General features: G+C 40.1%; 1 protein-coding gene across 1 annotated transcript; it reads left to right on the top strand.

Moving 5' to 3' along the window:
- Positions 1-604: 604 nt before the first annotated feature.
- Positions 605-18,714, top strand: hyou1 (hypoxia up-regulated 1). The gene is made up of 24 exons (XM_006800523.3): positions 605-846; positions 1,711-1,786; positions 1,980-2,073; positions 2,194-2,272; positions 2,386-2,540; positions 3,123-3,199; positions 3,303-3,484; positions 3,926-4,041; positions 5,163-5,349; positions 5,569-5,703; positions 5,823-5,905; positions 5,991-6,123; positions 6,285-6,472; positions 6,629-6,767; positions 7,126-7,183; positions 7,957-8,033; positions 8,193-8,366; positions 8,544-8,698; positions 8,776-8,863; positions 16,222-16,478; positions 16,553-16,637; positions 16,812-17,067; positions 17,171-17,269; positions 17,656-18,714. Exons 2-24 carry the CDS (start codon positions 1,717-1,719, stop codon positions 17,703-17,705), a joined length of 2,937 nt encoding a protein of 978 aa, XP_006800586.2. The 5' UTR covers positions 605-846; positions 1,711-1,716; the 3' UTR covers positions 17,706-18,714.
- Positions 18,715-20,013: the final 1,299 nt, after the last annotated feature.

The raw sequence follows: 20,013 nt of genomic DNA, 5'->3' as shown, positions 1-20,013 counted from the left end.
CTAATTCTATTCTTACATCAGGTAGTAATTTGCAACTGACTTCCATGCATGCATGCGGATTTCTATAGGGTATATATTAAAATCACACATGAACACATTAAAACAGCCATTGTGAGAGCAAACAACATAAAGTTTATTAAAAAATTGACAAAAATGTCCTCACTTTTGTCAATAAAACAGTTTATTCCATGGAGGCACGTGGCGTGCTCACGCTTTACCTGGAAATTGCGTCATTCCGGATACGCCCACTATCTTGACGTGTAGCAATGGGATCGAGATTTGGGTTCAGGATTTCGCGTGGACCAATCACTAAGCAGTGCGTGGAACACGGTGGGCTGGCTCTAGCGTTACAGTGGGACCAGTCGTCAAGACGGTGGAAAGTAATTACCGGAAGCTTAGAGGTGTCTCCTTCATAACAAGAGCACATAACAAGTTCAGCTCCTTTAATCAATAACACCAACTTTATACGACCCCCCTGCGAAATTAGAAAATATAAATGATAACAATTTTAATATATAAATATAAATGTGTTCTTTATTTCCAATTCAATCAACTGTGGGGAAAAACTAATAACTTGCGCTCGGTCGCTTTACCGTCAGTCTTCGATTGGTTTTCATCCCAAAAGGTAACCGGTTACAGTATACTTGGTTTTAAGTAACTTGATCACAGTTTTTCTCCCGGTCGCGGCTTCAGTGGATCCAATGAGGTGACGCCGCGTTCCGGGCCCGACAACTGAGAACAAGCCGGTGATAAGGGGAACCAAAACTACCGAGTGTGACAACAAAGAAGCTCTGAATAAAGATACCAACCGAGAAACTAACCTCAAAACCCGCCTGGAAAAGCACAGTATGTTGGTGCCTTTCACTTTTATTTGTGCCGACTGAAGACGGATTAAATGCTAGCGCGGTAGCATTATATCGATAAATGTATGCTTTTATAGTGTTGGTTTTGCAGACAGTATACTAGCTAACTGTAGTCTTCAACTTCTGTTTGTGGTCTTTGTATCAGCGTATCGGTACTTTTGTTTAGAGCGTACACTTCTGGTCCAGCTGTACTTGAGTAGACCGTTTACTGGTGTGTATCTCACCTGGCTCTGTAATGGTCATGAGCGTGTTGGTCATCTTATCGTTAGCCAGCACGTATAGAGGTTTGGAAAAGCTAAAAAAGTGGTGGCGTATTAATATGTAATAAAATGAAAAAGTAAGGCTTTCTGGTGTACATCCGTTTTTCATTCATGTGTCATATCTCGATGGGTACTAGAAGTTTCTATTCGTGTTCCTTTTTGTTTTCTCCCTTTAACAAAAGCATTGTGCAGGTACTCGGTGTGGATCTGAAGCTGTGGCTTCAGCACACTATGTTTGATAATGCTATTAATGCCACGTGTTCAGAATAGTCTTTGCCTAAGTGGATGGAATCAGGTGCAATACATGTTTTTCATATCCTTAAGCCAAGGTCATCACCTGGCGATGACACATTAAAACTTTTTTGGACAGTTGTTTAAAAACCGACACGCAGCAGATAAAACAAGTCTGTTTTATCAAGACATATACTCCACACTTGAAAAACGTTCAAGAAAAGTATAGGATAAATGAGCAAAAGAACATCTTAAAGCTTATGTGAGGATACTTGTTAGGACCAGCTAGGGTATATATCAGTTCTGCTAATGCCTTTATTTTTTTACTAAAATGTTTCCCTTTTCTGATTATACAGCTCGTGATGGAGGGTAGAAAGCTGGTGCCGGCTGCTCTCTTCTGTCTTGTTCTGGCAATGTTCCCTTCTCACATAGGTAACATAATAATTTAGCTTGACTTTTCTTCTGGTACTTACGGTTAACAGTAACCATAGGTTACTGGTAAAAGCAGCACAGTTTGAAATATAGTCTCATTGATGAACACATGCAGTGGAATAGAAAAAGTACACTGTAAGTAGGTGTTAGCTGTCTGTCTGCTTTACTAAACAATTGATCTTTTTGTCTCCAGTGACCGTGGCTGTCATGTCAGTTGACCTGGGCAGCGAGTGGATGAAAATAGCAATAGTTAAACCTGGCGTGCCAATGGAGATTGTTCTAAACAAGTGAGAGCACATTCCCAAATCGAGAAAATGGCACCATTGCGTTCCTTATTTCTTGTATATGCTCAAAAATAGAAGAAAAGCATGCGTTGCTACCATTGTATGTATTGTCTTTTCCATCAGGGAGTCGAGGAGGAAAACACCCACAGTTGTATGTCTCAAGGAGAACGAGAGACTTTTTGGAGACAGTGCAATGGGAGTAGTAAGACTTCTTCTAAAATTTCCAGAATTGACTTGATCAGCTAAATCACAACTGCATATTCAGATATTGCCATGTATGCTGTTAATGTTTCCATGCTTTGTACCACATTTCAGTCTGTCAAGAACCCCAAAAGTGTTTATAGACATCTCCAAAGCCTCCTGGGTAAAAAGCATGAGAACCTCCAGGTGGCACTCTACCAGAAACGTTTTCCTGAACACCATCTGCAGGAGGACCCAGTGAGAGGCACTGTCCACTTTAAAAACTCAGAGTGAGCCTCTTTATGTGCTACCTTGTTTTTATTTATTCACTATACATTCACGCATATTCATATTACAAAATCTCTATACATTAGGAACAGATGTAAAGTAAACACCAAAAGTGTGTTATTGTGTGCTACCAGAGTGGCTTCACAGCTTTGACATTGATTCTTGGATCTCTGGAATTTCACTGGTCAATGCCATTCCTCCAGAAATTATTACCCGATTTTGTGTTTTGTTGCTGAGAGTTCTGCCTAACACAGGGGTGGGCAATTTCAGGCCTCGAGGGCCGATGTCCTGCAGGTTTTAGATCTCACCTTGGATCAACACACCTGAATCACATGATTAGTTCATTACCAGGCCTCTGGAGAACTTCAGGACATGTTGAGAAGCTAATTTAGCCATTTAAATCAGCTGTGTTGGTTCAAGGACACATCTAAAACCTGAAGGGACACCGGCCCTTGAGGCCTGGAGTTGCCCACCCCTGGCCTAACACATCAGTCCAGAATTTTACCGACGTTATTAATCGGTCATTACCAGAAACGCAACACTCTCCTAGTCAGGCTCACCTAAGTGCATTATGTTTCTGTCAGAGAAATGCAGTACACACCAGAGGAGCTCTTGGGGATGGTCCTTAATTACTCTCGTGGACTGGCTCAGGACTTTGCAGGTTAGTTTGCTTGACGCAGATGATGTATCATTGTGAGGCATGTTCACATATGTTCAGGACATATTAAAAAAAAACAAAAAAAAACATTGTCTTCAATTCACAGAACAGACAATCAAAGATGCAGTGATCACTGTCCCAGCCTTCTTCAACCAGGCAGAGCGCAGGGCAGTCCTGCATGCTGCACACATTGCAGGTCTAAAGGTCCTTCAGCTCATCAATGACAACACGGCCGTGGCCTTAAACTATGGGGTCTTCAGGAGGAAAGATATTGACACCACAGCTAAGGTAAAGGTTCAAGCTTTATACCCAAATACACACATTAACTCTCATCCTACTGGCGATCTCTGCGGACACTGCAAATAAGCAATCATAATCAACAACTACTCTTCGAGTAGATCTTCCTACATTCAGCAATTGGAGTTTTCCTCACTTGCAGAAAGATCCTTGTTCCTCAGATTGGAGCTTGTATTGTGTCGTGATCATGTCAGATTCGTCTCTCATGCTTTAGCTTTCAGGTACACTAGATTTAGCAACATCTCCAATTTTATGACAACTTGCAGTCTGGAAAATTCCCTTTCCATTTGATTTCATTTATTTCATAAAACTTTATTAATCTCAGAAAAAGTCTGACTACAGGGCTGATTGATCAGAGGTGATATTTGATGTTGTTTAAAAATGTGATGAGTGATTACAAACTGCTGAAAGCCTGATCTCGTTCCCTTCCAGCATGTGATGTTTTATGATATGGGCTCTGGCAGCACCACTGCCACAATCGTTACCTATCAGACTGTCAAAACCAAGGAGTCCGGGACTCAGCCCCAGTTACAGATCCGAGGTGTTGGGTGAGTCCATTGATCCATGCAGTGGCACTGCCACTGACAGAGAAGCAGCTATTAGAGTTGATTCTGATAATGGTCGAATAAGAAAAAAACTTGGATATACCTAAACTAAAGGAGTTTGGAACTAGAGTAGAATAGAATAAACCTTTATTATCCCACGGATAAGAAATTTTGGTGTTACACAGCTCTTATAGCAAGGGGAATATAAAATATAAAAAGAAGACACAAAATGGTCCTCTATACATAAGCAACTGAAGTTCGTATATACAGGTAACAAAAATTGTACGGAGGTGCGTACAAAATGTACAGGGATATGTATAAAATGTACAGTGGTCATCTTACTCACTAGTTTGTTTGTTCAAAGGATGTTAAACTGTGTTATAAACTACCTGCTTAAAATGTAATTCAGAGATTACAAAATATTTTTTGTTGGCTCTCTTATTCTATAAGCCTGATCACAGTCTAAGTTGCAGCTATAACAAGAATGCCAAATGCAGACACAAAACTTGCCTCTTATTTTATTATCTTAACAAAGATACACGTTCTATGTACAGTCCAGTAAGCTATCTGGGTATAGTTTTTGACTGTATACTGTATATGAAATACTGCATTCATACTTCTGATCATTTTACTTCCACTTAACGTTAATAACCACCTGTTTATTTGGCATCAGTGGGAAGTTTTTCCTTCCCCATGACGCTAAAGTGCTTGCTCACAGGGATTCGTCTGATTGTTCAGTTTTTCTGTGATATTGTAAGGTTTTTACCTTACAAAGTCCAAAAAGACATAGATGAGCGAGTTTGGTGTCGAAGTATAGAGTAGGTATGGCTGTTACTTGTCTGCTGCATGGAAACAGGACAGTACTGTTTCCATTGTACGCCTCTGATTTCCAGTATATCTGCCATCTGCAGAAGTTCTCTGACACCGCAGTGGCAGGAGTTGGAATACAGGGAGCTGGTGCTTCATGCATTTGCTTGTTTATCATGTTGTAGCTGTTACTAACTAGAAAGGGTTTTGTATTTGTTGGTCAGTATTAAAACTATTAAATTGTAATTTGCTCTATAAAATAACTGCCCACTTTACATCCATCCAGACTAAAGTGTGCAAATGTGTTCTAACTTAAGGTTTGATCGGGGCTTGGGGGGCTTTGAGATGGACCTGCGACTTCGTGACCACCTGGCCAGACTGTTCAATGAGCAGAAGAAGAGCAAGAAAGATGTGCGGGAAAATCACCGGGCTATGGCCAAGCTTCTCAAAGAAGCTCAGAGGCTCAAGACTGTGCTGAGTGCAAATGTAGACTTCATGGCCCAGGTGAGTCCAGAGACAGGAACTTGAAGCACTCACTCCGTCTTACCGGTTGCGTATGTCATTGTAATGGTCTATGTTGTAGCTAAAGTCACTGTGATAAACTGCAACACATGAAAACGCTTTGCCAGAATCTCAAAATCTGAAATCCACACTGCACTCTTAAACTCGCAGAAATCTTGCACTTTCTTACTTTATCTTTTTTTCTTTTTTCAAATTACCCAGGTGGAAGGTTTGATGGATGACATTGACTTCAAAGCTAAGGTGACCAGGAGTGAGTTTGAAGAACTGTGTGCCGATCTGTTTGAAAGAGTGCCTCGGCCAGTGCAGGATGCCCTGACTGCTGCAGAGATGAAACTGGTCAGTATGCTCAACGTGACAAGATGTGGGCGGATTTGGCTCCAAACATGGGATACAACAACAGAATTAGAAGTTCTGTCATCACCAGACTATTAGACCTTTTATGTTTGTGACAACAGGAGGATATTGAGCAGGTGATTTTAGTAGGAGGCTCCACTCGTGTGCCAAAGGTTCAAGAAGTGCTCCTTAAAGCTGTGGGCAAGTAAGTGTTGTCCATAGAGATGTTTCCATCATTCTCACAATTTTAATTTTCCAAACTATACTAAGTTTGTTTTCTCTACGTGCAGAGAGGAACTGGGGAAGAACATCAATGCAGATGAGGCAGCAGCCATGGGTGCAGTGTACCAGGCCGCTGCCCTGAGCAAAGCTTTTAAGGTCAAACCTTTCTTGGTTCGAGATGCAGCTGTTTTCCCCATTCAGGTCAGCATTCATGTCCTCTGCTGCCTCAAACTGAGTGCATCATGAGTACAATCATACTTAACTGAGCTTTGATTAGTCTGATTAGAGTAATGGGAAATCCAGAGTAAAATCCATGTCAACACTGACTGCGTGACTGACTGCGTGACATGTCATTGTATTAGGTGGAGTTTACCCGGGAGGTGGAGGAGGAGGAAGGTGTCAAAACCTTGAAACATAACAAACGCATCCTGTTCCAGAGGATGGCAACCTACCCCCAGCGCAAGGTCATTACATTCAACCGTTACAACGATGACTTTGTTTTCAACATCAACTACGGTGACCTCAGCTTCCTCAGTCAGGAAGACCTCAGGTTGGAACTCTTTGAAAAATACTATGAAATGAGGTTCATTTTAACAGTTTATGGCAAAACCCCATAAAAAGAAAATATTTAAATGTATTTGCCCTCACGCTTTAATTGGATGTAAGTGTAAGGCAAAGCTGTGTGCTTCTTGCTCGTGTGTCACAGTGTGTTCGGCTCTCTGAACCTGACCACAGTCAAGCTGTCTGGAGTGGGGAGCAGTTTTCAGAAGCATGCAGATGCAGAGTCGAAAGGAATTAAAGCCCACTTCAACATGGATGAAAGTGGAGTGCTCCTGCTAGACCGGGTCAGTTAAATTAACATGAGCTGCATCACGACAGTCACTTATTCAAGTTCTGCCTTCTCCTCCTGGCAGAGTTTCAACAAAGCATTTCCCTACTGTACTATCATTTGCAACTACTATTAAAAGAAGATAACTGTGCATGTGGATTTCCTTTTTTTAATTTTTGGCTGTAATGTTGGTAATTAGGATTGATGAATTTCAAGCCAAAACATTGGATTCCAAATGTGAAATCCAAACATGGGAGGATTGACGTTCCATGCTCACATAACAGCTTTTAGTGTTCATGGAAAAACTTTTCAAACACCTTTGTGTGATATTTAAGCAAAACAATGTTTTAAAAAAATGTCATTTTCATACACAGGTGGAGTCTGTCTTTGAGACCGTGGTAGAGGAGAAAGAGGAGGAATCAACATTAACTAGTAGGTTTCTTGCAAACATGAGCCAGTGCTTGAATCCATTCTCAACTCATACTGCTAACATGAGGGGACTAACCCCAGACTGATATCTTGTGATGAAACTTTGACTGCAGCCAGACATCCAGTTAAAGCTGACACAAGCATCTGACGCTGTTACATAAAAAGCTCTCTACTACAAAGTAGCAAAATGTAGCTTGACAGAGAAGTTAAATTGTTGGATTCTTGCTGATGTTTAGCACATAAGTTGATTAAGGCTCTGTGCCCTTTACTTTCTGCTTCCTGCCTTATTTGGTCATTATGCTAATGTGATAGCTAGTATTTAGTCACAACTCGAACTCCTTTGGTGTCAGTAACAGTAACTGTTCAAAATTATTAGCTCTAAGACCAGCTTTATCAGTTGCAGTCATAGCAGAGGAGTTTATGCAGTCCAGCAGCCAGGTCATTTTTAATTAAAAAGTTGATCATCTTAAATATTTTTGATGTTAAGATAAAAAATTAATACGTTTACTTTTATTGAATGACCTAAAGTCTGTTATAGAATAACTGCAAACACCTGTAGATGAGAACCCTCGTTCCTTGGCGACTCACTGCTCTTGTCCATCATTAACTCCTTTTTTTTCCCCACTCACTTATGTTTCACTACTTCTGTTATGCAGCACACAGGAAGTTCTGCTCGTTTTGATTGATTGGACATCGTATGTACTTTTGTGATGGCCTATATTGTAGAGCGTGTGAGTTGTTGTATTTAACCGAGGGAACCATTTGCTGTCTTCCAGAACTCGGTAACACCATTTCCACTTTGTTTGGAGGAGGATCGTCAGAACCTGCTCCAAATGTAACAGAACCTGTTCAGGTAATGTCACCTATCAAAAGCAATACATGCTGGTCTAGGAATTTTAATACATTCTTGCCAAGTGTGATTTAACTTTACCATTATATAAAGAACATACATGGTTGTCCAACACTGAGCAAAGGGTCGGCATGGCATTGGCTCTTGATTTGTTGTGCCTAGGATGAGGAGGAAGTACCTCCAGAATCTGGGAAGGACAGCAAGGATGAGGACGGCAAGGATGAGAATCACAAAGACAAGGCTACCAACGAGAAACCCAGTGATTCAGAGAAAAATTCAAGTGAAGACAAAAACCAAGAAAAAGCCAAAGAGGCAGGAAGCACGACCGAGGCCAAGGTAAGAGCTTCATTTATAATATTCTGTGAAATGCCTCGGTCTGAATTCAAATGCTGACATTTATCTGCCTGTGCACCTTTTTAAAATTTTGTGTGGTGTTTGGTGAAAATGTATATTCATGAGAGATTAGCCTTCACAAAGCTGTTATTGATATTACCCATCTGTCTCCCGGCAAAGGAGGAAAAAGACGGAGACAAATCTGTAAACACTGAGGTGGAGAAGAAGGCCAGACATCAGAAAAAGAGCAAAATCTCTGAAGAAATCACACTGGAACTCCTTATCAATGACATTGTTGATCCCACGGCCGATGACCTGACATCCTCTAAGAAAAAGTACAGCTTGATTTTCATTTATTTTCTGTTTTGGTTTCCTGGTTTTCTCAGCTAAAGGAGTCTTTGTGTGATTTCAGACTGCAGGATTTGACAGACCGAGATCTGGCCAAACAGGAACGAGAGAAAACACTCAACAGCTTGGAAGCGTTTATATTTGAGACACAGGTAAACAACACGAACATCCTGTGTGTACCTGTTTATGTTTATTTATTTACTGCAAGTGTTTTCTATCTGACATTCACACAGAAATGCCCCAGCCCTCCCTCTCCCTGGCCATCACCCAGCAACTTTGATTCCAAACTTTTTTGTGTTGGGGAATGGCGACATGGAGGCTGAAAGCCTGTTAGCTTTTGGACCTGCTGATACTGAGCTAAGTCCGGAAGGGCTGAAGAAAGCTCGCTGGAAGTGATGTTGTAGTTCATGGGCTGATGGTTTTGCTTCTGCTGTTGGGAACATCACTCTCTAGATTGGGAGGCAGGCAGCAGTGGTGGTGAAGAGCTGGTTAGTGGTGAGGTGAATGGCTTGTTGATAGGCAGGGTTTGAGTGCAGGGGTGTGGCTATGAAACTCTGAGGCTGGTGAGTTGTAAGCAGCGAGGATGCAGAAAACCTGTTCTAATTACCGGAGCCTCATTTGAAAGAAGGCCACGACTGAGTGACTGTGGTAAAGGGCTGTGGTGAGGAACTGTTAATGAATTAGTGACGGAGCACCAGCAGCTTGCAGAGATGTGAAAAAATGAGCTGGAGGCAACAGGTGAATAATAATAATACATTTTATTTATAGGCACCTTTAAAGACTAGGGCTGCCACAATTAGTCGACTAGTCACAATTACGTCGGCTATCAAAATCGTTGACGACTAATTTAATAGTCGACGCATTGTTTGAAGCATTGTAAGATCTTGAAAGATGTGGGAATAAGTACTAGGACTTAAGAGTGTAATAACAGACAAAATGTACCATGTCGACCAATCAAAAAATGATATCGCAACATGGCATTTAGTTGTTTAGGAAGGGGGGAAGTTTTAGGAGTTGCGGCGGTGTTTTGAGATGTGAGAGATTTGCGACATTTAGCGCAAATCTAGTGTGTAGTGTATGGCGTTATTTTTGTGCCACTATTCTGAGCGCACAGGCATCTCCGAAAACGTTAGAGCACTTATGCAAATATGTGATGTCTTGATGAATCGAGCAGGTATTTGAAATTTACACAGCACCATTCTCGCATGAAAATATCTTAAAAGTTTATTTTGTGACCCAGAAAGAGTAATATTTCAAATCCAGCCACTCCGCGTTCCTCTGCCACTGCCTCGTTTGAGTTTTGGACAAAATTCTGGGATATTGCATTTCGTCATTTCGAGCTGATTGGAGACCAGAACACCCAATCAGATTTTTTTTGCATCCAAGTCTGTGATTGGCTGGTTTTGTGACAAAAATATAAGGGTGTAGAGAAAGAGTTGAGCACGCACGGGCAGAAATGTTGAGCGCACACGGGCAGAAATGTTGAGAGCGTGAGCAACACGTTGAGAGCGCGAGCAACACAATGCGAATGAGCACATGCAAAAACTGAGCGAGAGGGGCTGCTATTTTGTGTGTGTGTGTGTGTGTGTGTGTGTGTGCGTGTGTGTGTGTGTGTGTGTGTGTGGATAATAGCAAACACTGAAATAGATTTTTTTGCACGCAGGAATGAATTTTGTTCACTCAAATTCAGCTTTTCTTCGCTCAAAATAAATTTCTCCTCAAAATACAACACTTGCACCTGCAAACTTTTTTTACGTCCGCTCAGAATAGTGGCACAAAAATAACGCCATAGTAGTGTAGTCAATAGTTTTGTTGTGTGTGTCAGAACAACGAGTCGACTACTGAATGTTACACGTGTTTCACGAGTGATACGTGTCCTGTTGTCAGGCCTGCAGGTATGAGGCTGATGTTCTCCTTTATCTCATAGTGGACAGAAATTATTTTTTGGAGTGGCACAAATAATTTGTGTGGCATCAAATTTGATGCAGAACACCTGATTGTTCTGTAAATAGTTTGAAATGTTTATTTAAAAAAACGCCTTGGCTGCATTTTTAGGTGAACAGCTGCAAAAAACTTTGTTGTTTGCATAACTCAGTTACTTTTTTGAAGAAGTAACTATATAATTAATTGCCCAACATTGGTCATTATTTACTGTATTTTGCAGACAGAGTTGCAGGACTCTCTCCCAGACCACAGACTCATACTCATAATACAAGTCAGAGCTTTATAAAAAGAAAAGAAAGAAAGTTGTGTTTTCAAAATTGGAGTTCAAGTTATTTTTTTACTTCCAATAGTGTTAACATACTACACAGGTCATGAACAAGATTTTTTTAATTTTTCTTGTAAGTGGGATAAAGCAGTTAATTAAAAGTAGTCTAACATAAATGCTGTAATTTGATTATTTTAATAAACCATGCAACTTGGATGGATTCGATGCTGGCGTGACCACAGTGCACACGTCTGCTGTGCTCACAGTGGTCCAAGGAGTTTGTGTGTTCATTCAGACACATGAAAAACTAGAGGGAACTTTGTCCTAATTATGTCCTGGGTTTTAACCAAAGTTTGTAATAAATAGAAAATGAATATCATCTCTTTTTTTTTTTCTTTTCTTTTTTTAAAGAAATAAGTCACGTCACGTGACGGCGCAACATCTAAACATAAGAGAGGGGAGGGGGAGCAAAGAGTGCCTGCTCTGTGCTGACACAGAAGCGGCGAGTCCGGCGACCTGGCTGTTTTGTCTTTGCCAAAACAACAGCATTACAAACAAGAGCGGAACTTAAAGTAAAGAATCAACGGGCTAGTATTGATCTGATACCTATGCCGACTTGGTATCGATATTTGGATCAATTTGGATCAATCCGCCCACCACTACTAGCCTTCAGATATGCGTCACCAGCTGTCTCGGTGGAGCTTAACCCTTTAAGACCTACCATAGAACCAAGTCCGCCAGAGCTTATATTATATTTTTACATGTTGTAGTGCCATTTTTGGGAGCATTTCAAGTTGATATACATCAATGCAACCATTATAGCCCAAATTTTAATAATATGTCTGCATTAAGTGCATAGTAATTACATAAACTACAAAAAAATGTAAAATTGTTTTGGTTTTTTTAACATATATTTCTAGTTAGAGAAATTTAAGAGGCTTATCCCTCAAAACTGTAAATACAAAAAAGTTGCACAAAATAGTTTCCCACCACAGGAAATTTATTTTGAGTGTCTTCATAGTTTTATTTTTGAAATACACCAATTTTTATATACTGCAGGAAAAACTAAAATAAATATTATAATGCAAATTTGCAAAAAAACAGCATATGCATCAAAATAAACTATTTCCAGCAGTGCAATATGAGTCCTAAGCATCCCAGAAACGACACAGAAAGTCATAAAGTCAAACATAATTTTTAAAAACATCAGTATAGGCTCATAAGGCCCCGATGGTAAAAAAACTACATTTCCACAAAATGATGTCACTTCTGGTTTCGGGCAGGTCATGGCGGACATGCGATAGTTCGCGCTGATGGACGTAGGAAGTGTTACAAACAGCTGATCGGATCGGCAAAGAGTGTTTCTGGAATATTATGTTTTTGTTGCTGCAAGCAGTGTTGGTCAAGTTACTTGAAAAAAGTAATCAGTAAGTAATTATTGATTACTTCCCCAAAAAAGTAATCCCGTTACTTTACTGATTACTTATTTTCAAAAGTAATTAATTACTTAGTTACTTAGTTACTTTTTAGAAACACGATTTACAACCTGAAGAGGTGATAAAGCAATAGATCTTGCAGCCCAATTCTACTTTTTCTGCATAATTCATCATACAAAATGTAATCAAATGGAAATGTCTCTTTTTAAAACTTGTTTTATTAGTTTTAATCTTTTAACTTTATGCATCAAGCAAAAAACTACGCTACGGACGCTAATGTTTTTGTCACTTTTTATGGAATCAAACTCAAAGTAAGGTCAGTACTACCACGCTTTAAACGCTGCACGCTCATACTCTCTCCCGCACTCTATATATTATCCATTGTTGATCTGCGCACAGCTGTTGCCACTAACGTCGCACTCGCTTACGTCATTGTCATGAGACACTCTCGCAAGAAAATCACAGTTTTAGTAACGCAGTAACGCAGCGTGCTTACGGGAAAGTAACAGTAATCTAATTACCGTTTTTGCAATAGTAATCCCTTACTTTACTCGTTACTCAAAAAAGTAATCGGATTACAGTAACTTGTTACAAGTAACGCGTTACTGCCCATCTCTGGCTGCAAGTGCTTTTTATGCAGTTTTTGCAAAGCTATATGTGGAAGGAAACTGTGACCTAGGACAAGCATAAGATGTAAGTGCAACTCCTCCGGTTTCATATGCAAAAACGATTATTGCGCTAGCTTACGTGGTTGCAGTGCTACCGGGATTTAAAAATAGTTATGCAAAACGGAGTGTGCCCGCTCCGACCAGCTTTAAAGGGTTAATAAACTCAGCCGTCTGCTCCTTGCTATCTAAAATATAACAGGACATTTGCGTAAATTCTCGATCATCTCACACTTCTGTTTAATCAGTTTTCCGTTTAACGTTTGTTCAGCTGTAACCTCAGCCAAACCGATTTACTCACAAACAAATAAAACATTGAAAAAAGCCAAAAAATAACATTTTTAGGTTATCTAAGTGACTTATATTTCATGTTTAACCTGAGTAGCGAAAGACCGCGGGGAGTTTAAAAACGATGTGCCGGGAGTTTGCTGTTCTCGCCCCGGCTAGCTATTGAGCTGGTGGGTAACAGACATCTCCAAAAACGTCGGAACATTTTTGCAAATATGTGATGTCTCGTTTGAAGCCGAAGGATGTGGCCCCTAAATTTAGACACAGTAGGGGTGTCCAAATTTATAAGCTGCATCCTCCCAAGGCCTATTACGTCACAGCGATGCGACGAAGGCTGTCCAAATTCGTAGACTCCTCCAACGGAGTCGAGGCTCGCTAGAGCCGGCGAGAACAGCGGCACATCTTTTTCAGACCCCACGCTGTCTTTTGCTACACAGGTTAAACATGATATATAAGTCACTTAAATAAATGTTATTGTTTGGTGTTTTTTCAGTGTTTTATTTGTTCCTGAGTAAATTGGTTTGGCTGAGATTAAAGTTATAGTTTTCACACAGCTGAATAAATGTCAAACAGAAAAGCGATTAAAAAGAAATGTGAGATGGTAGAGAATTTACTCCAGTGTCCTGTTATATTTAAGATAGCAAGGAGCAGATGGCTGAGTTTATTAAATTCCACTGCAAATTTCATTAAAAGTTTAATAAACTATCATCTTGTCTTTATTTTTAGTTAGCACATACCTTAAACACTTCACGCTGTAAGCTGATGATAGTTATATAAGAGCAGATGCATGCTGGTGCAATAAGCTGTACGTTTTATGTCCAATTGATTATCTGATTAGTCGACAAATCGCAAAAATAAGGCGACTAGTCAACTAATCGTTTGTGGTAGCCTTATTAACCTCAAGGTCACCTTACAACAAAATAAAAACATAAGGTAAACAAAAACTTTAAAAAAAGAAGTTAAACAATAGACTAAGACGGTGTCATGATAAACAAATAGATGGGTTTTAACATGCCAAGCAGAGTGCTGTTGTGTCTTTTGAGATGTGAAGGTGATGGCTGACAATGGCAAAGCTTGAGTCCAGGGCCGCTCTTACAGCAACAGGGATAAAAGAAAGAAGACAAATTCCTCTTACCATTTTGGCAATAACTGCTGGGGGCAGGAGCGTAGCAGGATGCTAATTCTTTGCCCCACTTCTTCCTTGCAGCCCATGCAGAAGGAACATAGCCACCTTCCCAGGAGAATGAGGAACTGATTTTGAAACTCCTCGGATGCTGCGTCCACTGGGTCCATTCTGGGCAGAGTGTACAGTCATTAGGTGGAGTGTGAGGAGTGAGAGCTCAAATACAGGACACGAATACAGGCAGGCAGAATTATAATCTATAGAAACAACACAGTGGGTCCACATGAACTGGCATTCAGACAAAGGACAAGACTCTAAATACATAGAACGTGTGACAGCGGGGGAGAGGGACATATGGCTGACAGGGAAGCAAAACTAAAAGTAAAGCACAAGGAATAGGCACTCTTAAAAATAAAGCATTAAGTGAGAAATCAGACACATGCATGAATGTACACAAGAGGTTGTTTCAAGTTTCTGTATTAACCCTAAAGCATAGGTGTCAGACTCATTTTACATGGTGGGCCACATGTAGCTCACTTTGATCTTAAGCAGGCCGGACCAGTGAAACTCTCGTCACTGTCAGTGTAAAGAAGTTACATGTTTAATTGTTTTTCTGCATAATGAAGAAAAAGCTGCTGTGACAAAGGAAGAAAAATGCCAGCATGAAAACGTTCTGGTAGCTCACTGCCCAGAGGCTGCCCAGCTTTGTTTTGTTTTTTGTTTTTTTGAAACTGTAGTTGTGGGGAAAAAAAAAAAAAACCTTGAAATTTCTAGTCTGTTTTTCACAAAGTTAGAAAGGTTTTATTAGAGACATAGCTTTTGCAAGCAGTGTTTCACAAATTATGCCAAATTGGAATCCTCAGGTCTTTCTTTGCTGCTGGTTCAGTGAATTTTGGTCTAAGAATGATGAAACCTGCAGTTTCAGAATCTGTGTGATGTCAGCTTACAGCACCGGTAAACAGACATGTGCTTCGTGTTTACATCTTTTTATGGAATCTCCTGCTCTTTAATCGTTTGCTGTTTTACCTGGTTGGTGGTTGTTGAAATGGTTTTGTTGCTGAGATTCTGAAGTTTCTGTGGATACCACACGTCTATATTTAAATATATAGAGAGTTAAACAATTAATATAAGTTAATTGTTTATTGCTCAATTACTTTGTTTAGTGTGAATGGCCATATGGGAAGTTTTAATCATTATGAAAAACTGTAAATACAGTTACAAGTCCATTTGTGTCTGTGTGCAGTGAGCACAGATCACGCAAGTTAGGAATTCCAAATAACTTCAAGCGCACATTCAGGCCTATGAAGACTCACTTAGACACTCAGGCACTCGGTATCATTGACATGCAACCAGATGCTGCTAATTTTATGTTTTTTGCTTGTTTCTTCACTTTTTCCCAACACGCTTGCATTTAAATCTGGCTCCCCGTCTCTCTGTGTAGCTGGCTGGTACTACTATACTTGCTGTCTTCAGAATGTCTGCCCCTCCTTCTTTCACATAATGGTATGATCCCAGTCTGACTTTGAGTGTGACTGGGCACATGGTGTGTCCATCAAAATAAAGTCCCACCCCCACCTGCATGGATTCTCAGCAGACCTAAAGACTTGTATACCAGCGATTAATAATTGACATATGAAACTATGTGGCACCCGGGCTGTACGTTTGACACCCCTGCTCTGAAGCAACCGGGAACTAGGACTAGAGTGAAAATTTCAAAGTTAAAAACAAATATACAACAAAATAAGAAATTAAATTTCCCCATGTAAGGTTCAGTATGCTCTTTTTCCAGGACAAGCTGTACCAGGAGGATTACCAGCAGGTGGTAACCGAGGAGGAGCAGGAACAGATCTCAGCCAAGCTGAAAGAGGTGTCTGAGTGGATGGATGAGGATGGCTATGCTGCCACCACCAAACAGCTGAGAGAAAAACTCTTTCAGCTGAAGAGCCTGTGCAAGGACATGTTTTTCAGGGTTGACGAACGACGCAAGTGGCCGGAGCACCTGGCCCGCCTGGAAAGCCTGCTCAATAGCTCCAGTTTCTTCTTAAAGTAAGTGGTTAGAAGGAAGGAAATGTAAAGTTAGTCATGAGCCAGTCGTTGACTGAGTTTTTGTTCTCTTAAAGGAGTGCGAGGCTGATCCCAGAAGATGATCAGATCTTTACTGACGTCGAGCTAAACATGCTAGAAAAAGTCATCAATGAAACAATGGTAGGTGGTGACAAGCTTTTTCTTGCCTGAAAGCCTGTGTATCTGAAAAGCCTTTCCTCTTGAGAGAAATCCAGGGTTTCTTGCCCAGACTTTACATGCCTGTTCACATGGGCTGAATTTGTCGCAATGTTTATAACTGAGCTTCGTGTGTGAAGTCATCTCTGCTTACTTTAGGTGTGGAAGAACGAGACAACAGCAGAGCAGGAGAAACGCTCTCCAAAAGAGCGACCGGTCTTGTTGTCCAAAGACATCGAGTCCAAACGGACTCTTCTTGAGCGAGAGGTCAACTACTTGTTTAACAAGGCCAAGTTTGCCAAGCCTAAACCCAAAGCCAAAAACAGTACAAGCACAGATAAAAGCAGCAAGGCTAACAGCACAGCTGAAGAAAATGTCAGCCCTCCTATAGAGGAAAGCACAGACACCAAGAGTGGTGGGTCAAACAGAAAAACACACATTCTTTCCCCATTATTCTGATAAACGAATTACAAGTGTATTAAAAGAACTTCAATATATCTTTTTTTTCTTAAATTTAGATACAGGAAGTTCAGAAGAGATACCATCTGATGAAACCCCATCCACTGAGAGTACTATCGACAGCCAATCACAACCTAAAGAAGAATCCGCAACTACAGGTTTGTACACCACACCTGTTAATTAGTGTTAGTTAATGGAGCCAATTAATGGTTTGACAATCTTACTGCTTCCATAGAAACTGGAAGCCAAAGTAGCAGTCAGATCCTCCTAATCAAATGTAGTTGATTAACTAATGATCCACCTGTGACCACATGTATACAAACTTTGACCAAGAACCAAGCTGAGGTGGGCGTCTCCCGAGTAGGACCCGCTGGTGAGACTATATCTATCGACTGGCTTGAGACACCTCCGGCAGACTTCAACACCTAAAAATATAATTTCACTCACTCACCACTGTATCTGCAGCTTGCAGAGAGAACATAGTCATAGTGGAGCTTTTACTGCTTTGCATATTTATGGTTCCGATCTCTGTCCTTTTTTCCAGAAAAACTGGAGAGAACCCAACCTGAAAACCACATAGAGGATGAATTATAACAGCTGGAACTGTAGAAGAAAAAATATTTATTGACAGTGTCTAAATGTTCAGCTTCTCTCTCAGACTGTTTTTTTTTTTTTTTTTTTTTTTTTTGTCTCGTTGACTCATTTGTTGAACCTCTGGACACACGGTGAATAGGAACTGGACATTTTTCTGCTCCTTGTCTCCACTTGAGTGTTTCATCTTCATGGATTCTATAAATGAGAAGTAGTTTCACATGAATCAAGCCCCAGACTGCATTCTTCCTGACAAAATGCCTTTTCATATCCACCACCATTATCTTATCAATGCTAATCCAGAGGGAGCTGTTTGGCTAGTTTACAATAAATTTAATGACAATATTTGATGTTTTAAGTTGGTGGATATACAAACCAAGTTAGTGCAGCACTTAACAGTTTTGGTTACAGTCACCGCGGATACAGTGTTCTTGTTTTTACACCAACCCATAATTCCTTTGGCCCTTTAAATTGCTGTCAAAAGTGTCATCTAGTATATTAAGCATATGTAAAACTATAAGAATGAAAAACGTGTTAATTTATTGAAACTTTAACTACACATATTGTAGAGGAAGCCCCTATGTTTTTCAGCTAAAATTCTGAAGCCAATGTTATCAGAAACATCCAGTGTAATGTGCAGAGGGTGGGATCCTGCCCTTCAGGGACAACTGGCTTATTTCTTTCTTTTTTTTTCTTTTTTTTTTTTTTAAACATTTTTCCTAAAATTCTGCTACTCAATGGACATTTTATTTATTGGTAAATGTTCCAACATTAACATGTTATCCACCAGCAGCACTTACAGATATTCACATGGTAGTGTCCTTTATGTGGCCCTTAGTTTTGATAGTGGACTGCCCCCGTGTGTGCAGACAAAACAAGATAAATACTGAGCTCCCAAATGGTGATGATTTAACAGTTCAACAGTGAGTTCACGCATCTGCCTCCTGCTGTCGTGATATGGCTGGATTTCAAAGACGTTTTCTACTGATGCTAATAAAGCTTTTGAAAAGTGCTTCAATGTTGTTTTATGATGCCAGTCACACTGAGTGCTTTCAGAGTCTTCATATAAGCTGCTAGTGGAAGTGTTTAGTTTTTTGTTTACTGGGACATAACAGTGTGGTGTACATGTTTGCACCATTTTTCCTGTTAGAACATGGGGGTAAGGGGTTTGGGTCTGCTATATCTTCTCTGTACTCTGAATAATGCAAAAGAAATCAGGGTGGAACCAAGAATAAAATTTGGAATGGGAGATGGAAACAATTCCTGTATTCCTAAACTGTTAATAAAAATATTTTTGTTTGTAATTTTAAGACACTTTGAAGAGTAATGTATATGTTCCTCAGTTTTTGTAAGTGTCTTAGTAAGGCTGAACTGGGGTTGAACTGCATAGTCCCTGATTTACCATACTGTGTGTGTTTAATATATGTACCTTTACAACTAAATTAAGGAAAAGATTTTAAAAGTGGCTTGGTTTGTAATTATTGAGGCTGCTCATTCAAAAACTAAAACAAAGTGAAAGGTGACATGAATCTTCCTGTCATTAGGATTATTACATTAAGAACTGAGGCTGGCTGAGGGGTTTAAGAATATATATAAATCACCCCTGGTGGCCAGAAATCCCAGGGCAGTTTTTTTGTTCCAGTTCCACACTTTGTGCAATGCCATTTTTTGTTGTTTTTTCCACAAAGTATGACCCACACAAATACCAGGACAGTAAATGAAATTCACCAGAGGTTGGAGGTGTCTGAGGATAATTCTCTCCAGGATCTTTATCAGGTGGGAAACAGACTACAGGTCAGGTTTGTGGCTCTGATTTGTCAAAACCACATAGAAAGTCTTACACTTCAGACCAATGCCCAGAGTACACTGCCGTACCCACTCCAAGGCTGGTTTTATGCTCTTGTGTCACGTAGCGATTTTCACATCACATCCTGTGTCGCGAGACACAATCTTTGTTGCGCTTCAGCTGACAAGCAGAAGATCTTAGACAAGGGCAATGAGGTCATCAGCTGACTGGAAGAAAGCCAAGCAGATATGAATGGATATGGAACTAATTAAAAGCTCAAATTAATATTGTGTTTGTTCGTGGTTTTCACTTCAATTCATTTTAATATTTATGGTTATCTGCTAAAAGAATATGCAGACAGAAAATTCTGGTGGTCTCTTATTTTCTTGAATTATGCATATCTGTGGCTTATGGCATATTTAGGAAACCATCAAATATTGCTGGTATGTCAATATCAGTCACAGTAGTGTTGTTGTCAGCATGTAACTGTAACCATTTTCCAACACACTATGTTGGTTGGCTGTT

This window comes from Neolamprologus brichardi, chromosome 10 (genome assembly GCF_056152115.1).
Source record: "Neolamprologus brichardi isolate AB-2024 chromosome 10, ASM5615211v1, whole genome shotgun sequence".
NCBI classification, from domain to species: domain Eukaryota; kingdom Metazoa; phylum Chordata; class Actinopteri; order Cichliformes; family Cichlidae; genus Neolamprologus; species Neolamprologus brichardi.
The sequence above is the reverse complement of the archived record's forward strand: the minus strand, read 5'-3'. Positions and strand labels throughout refer to the sequence as shown.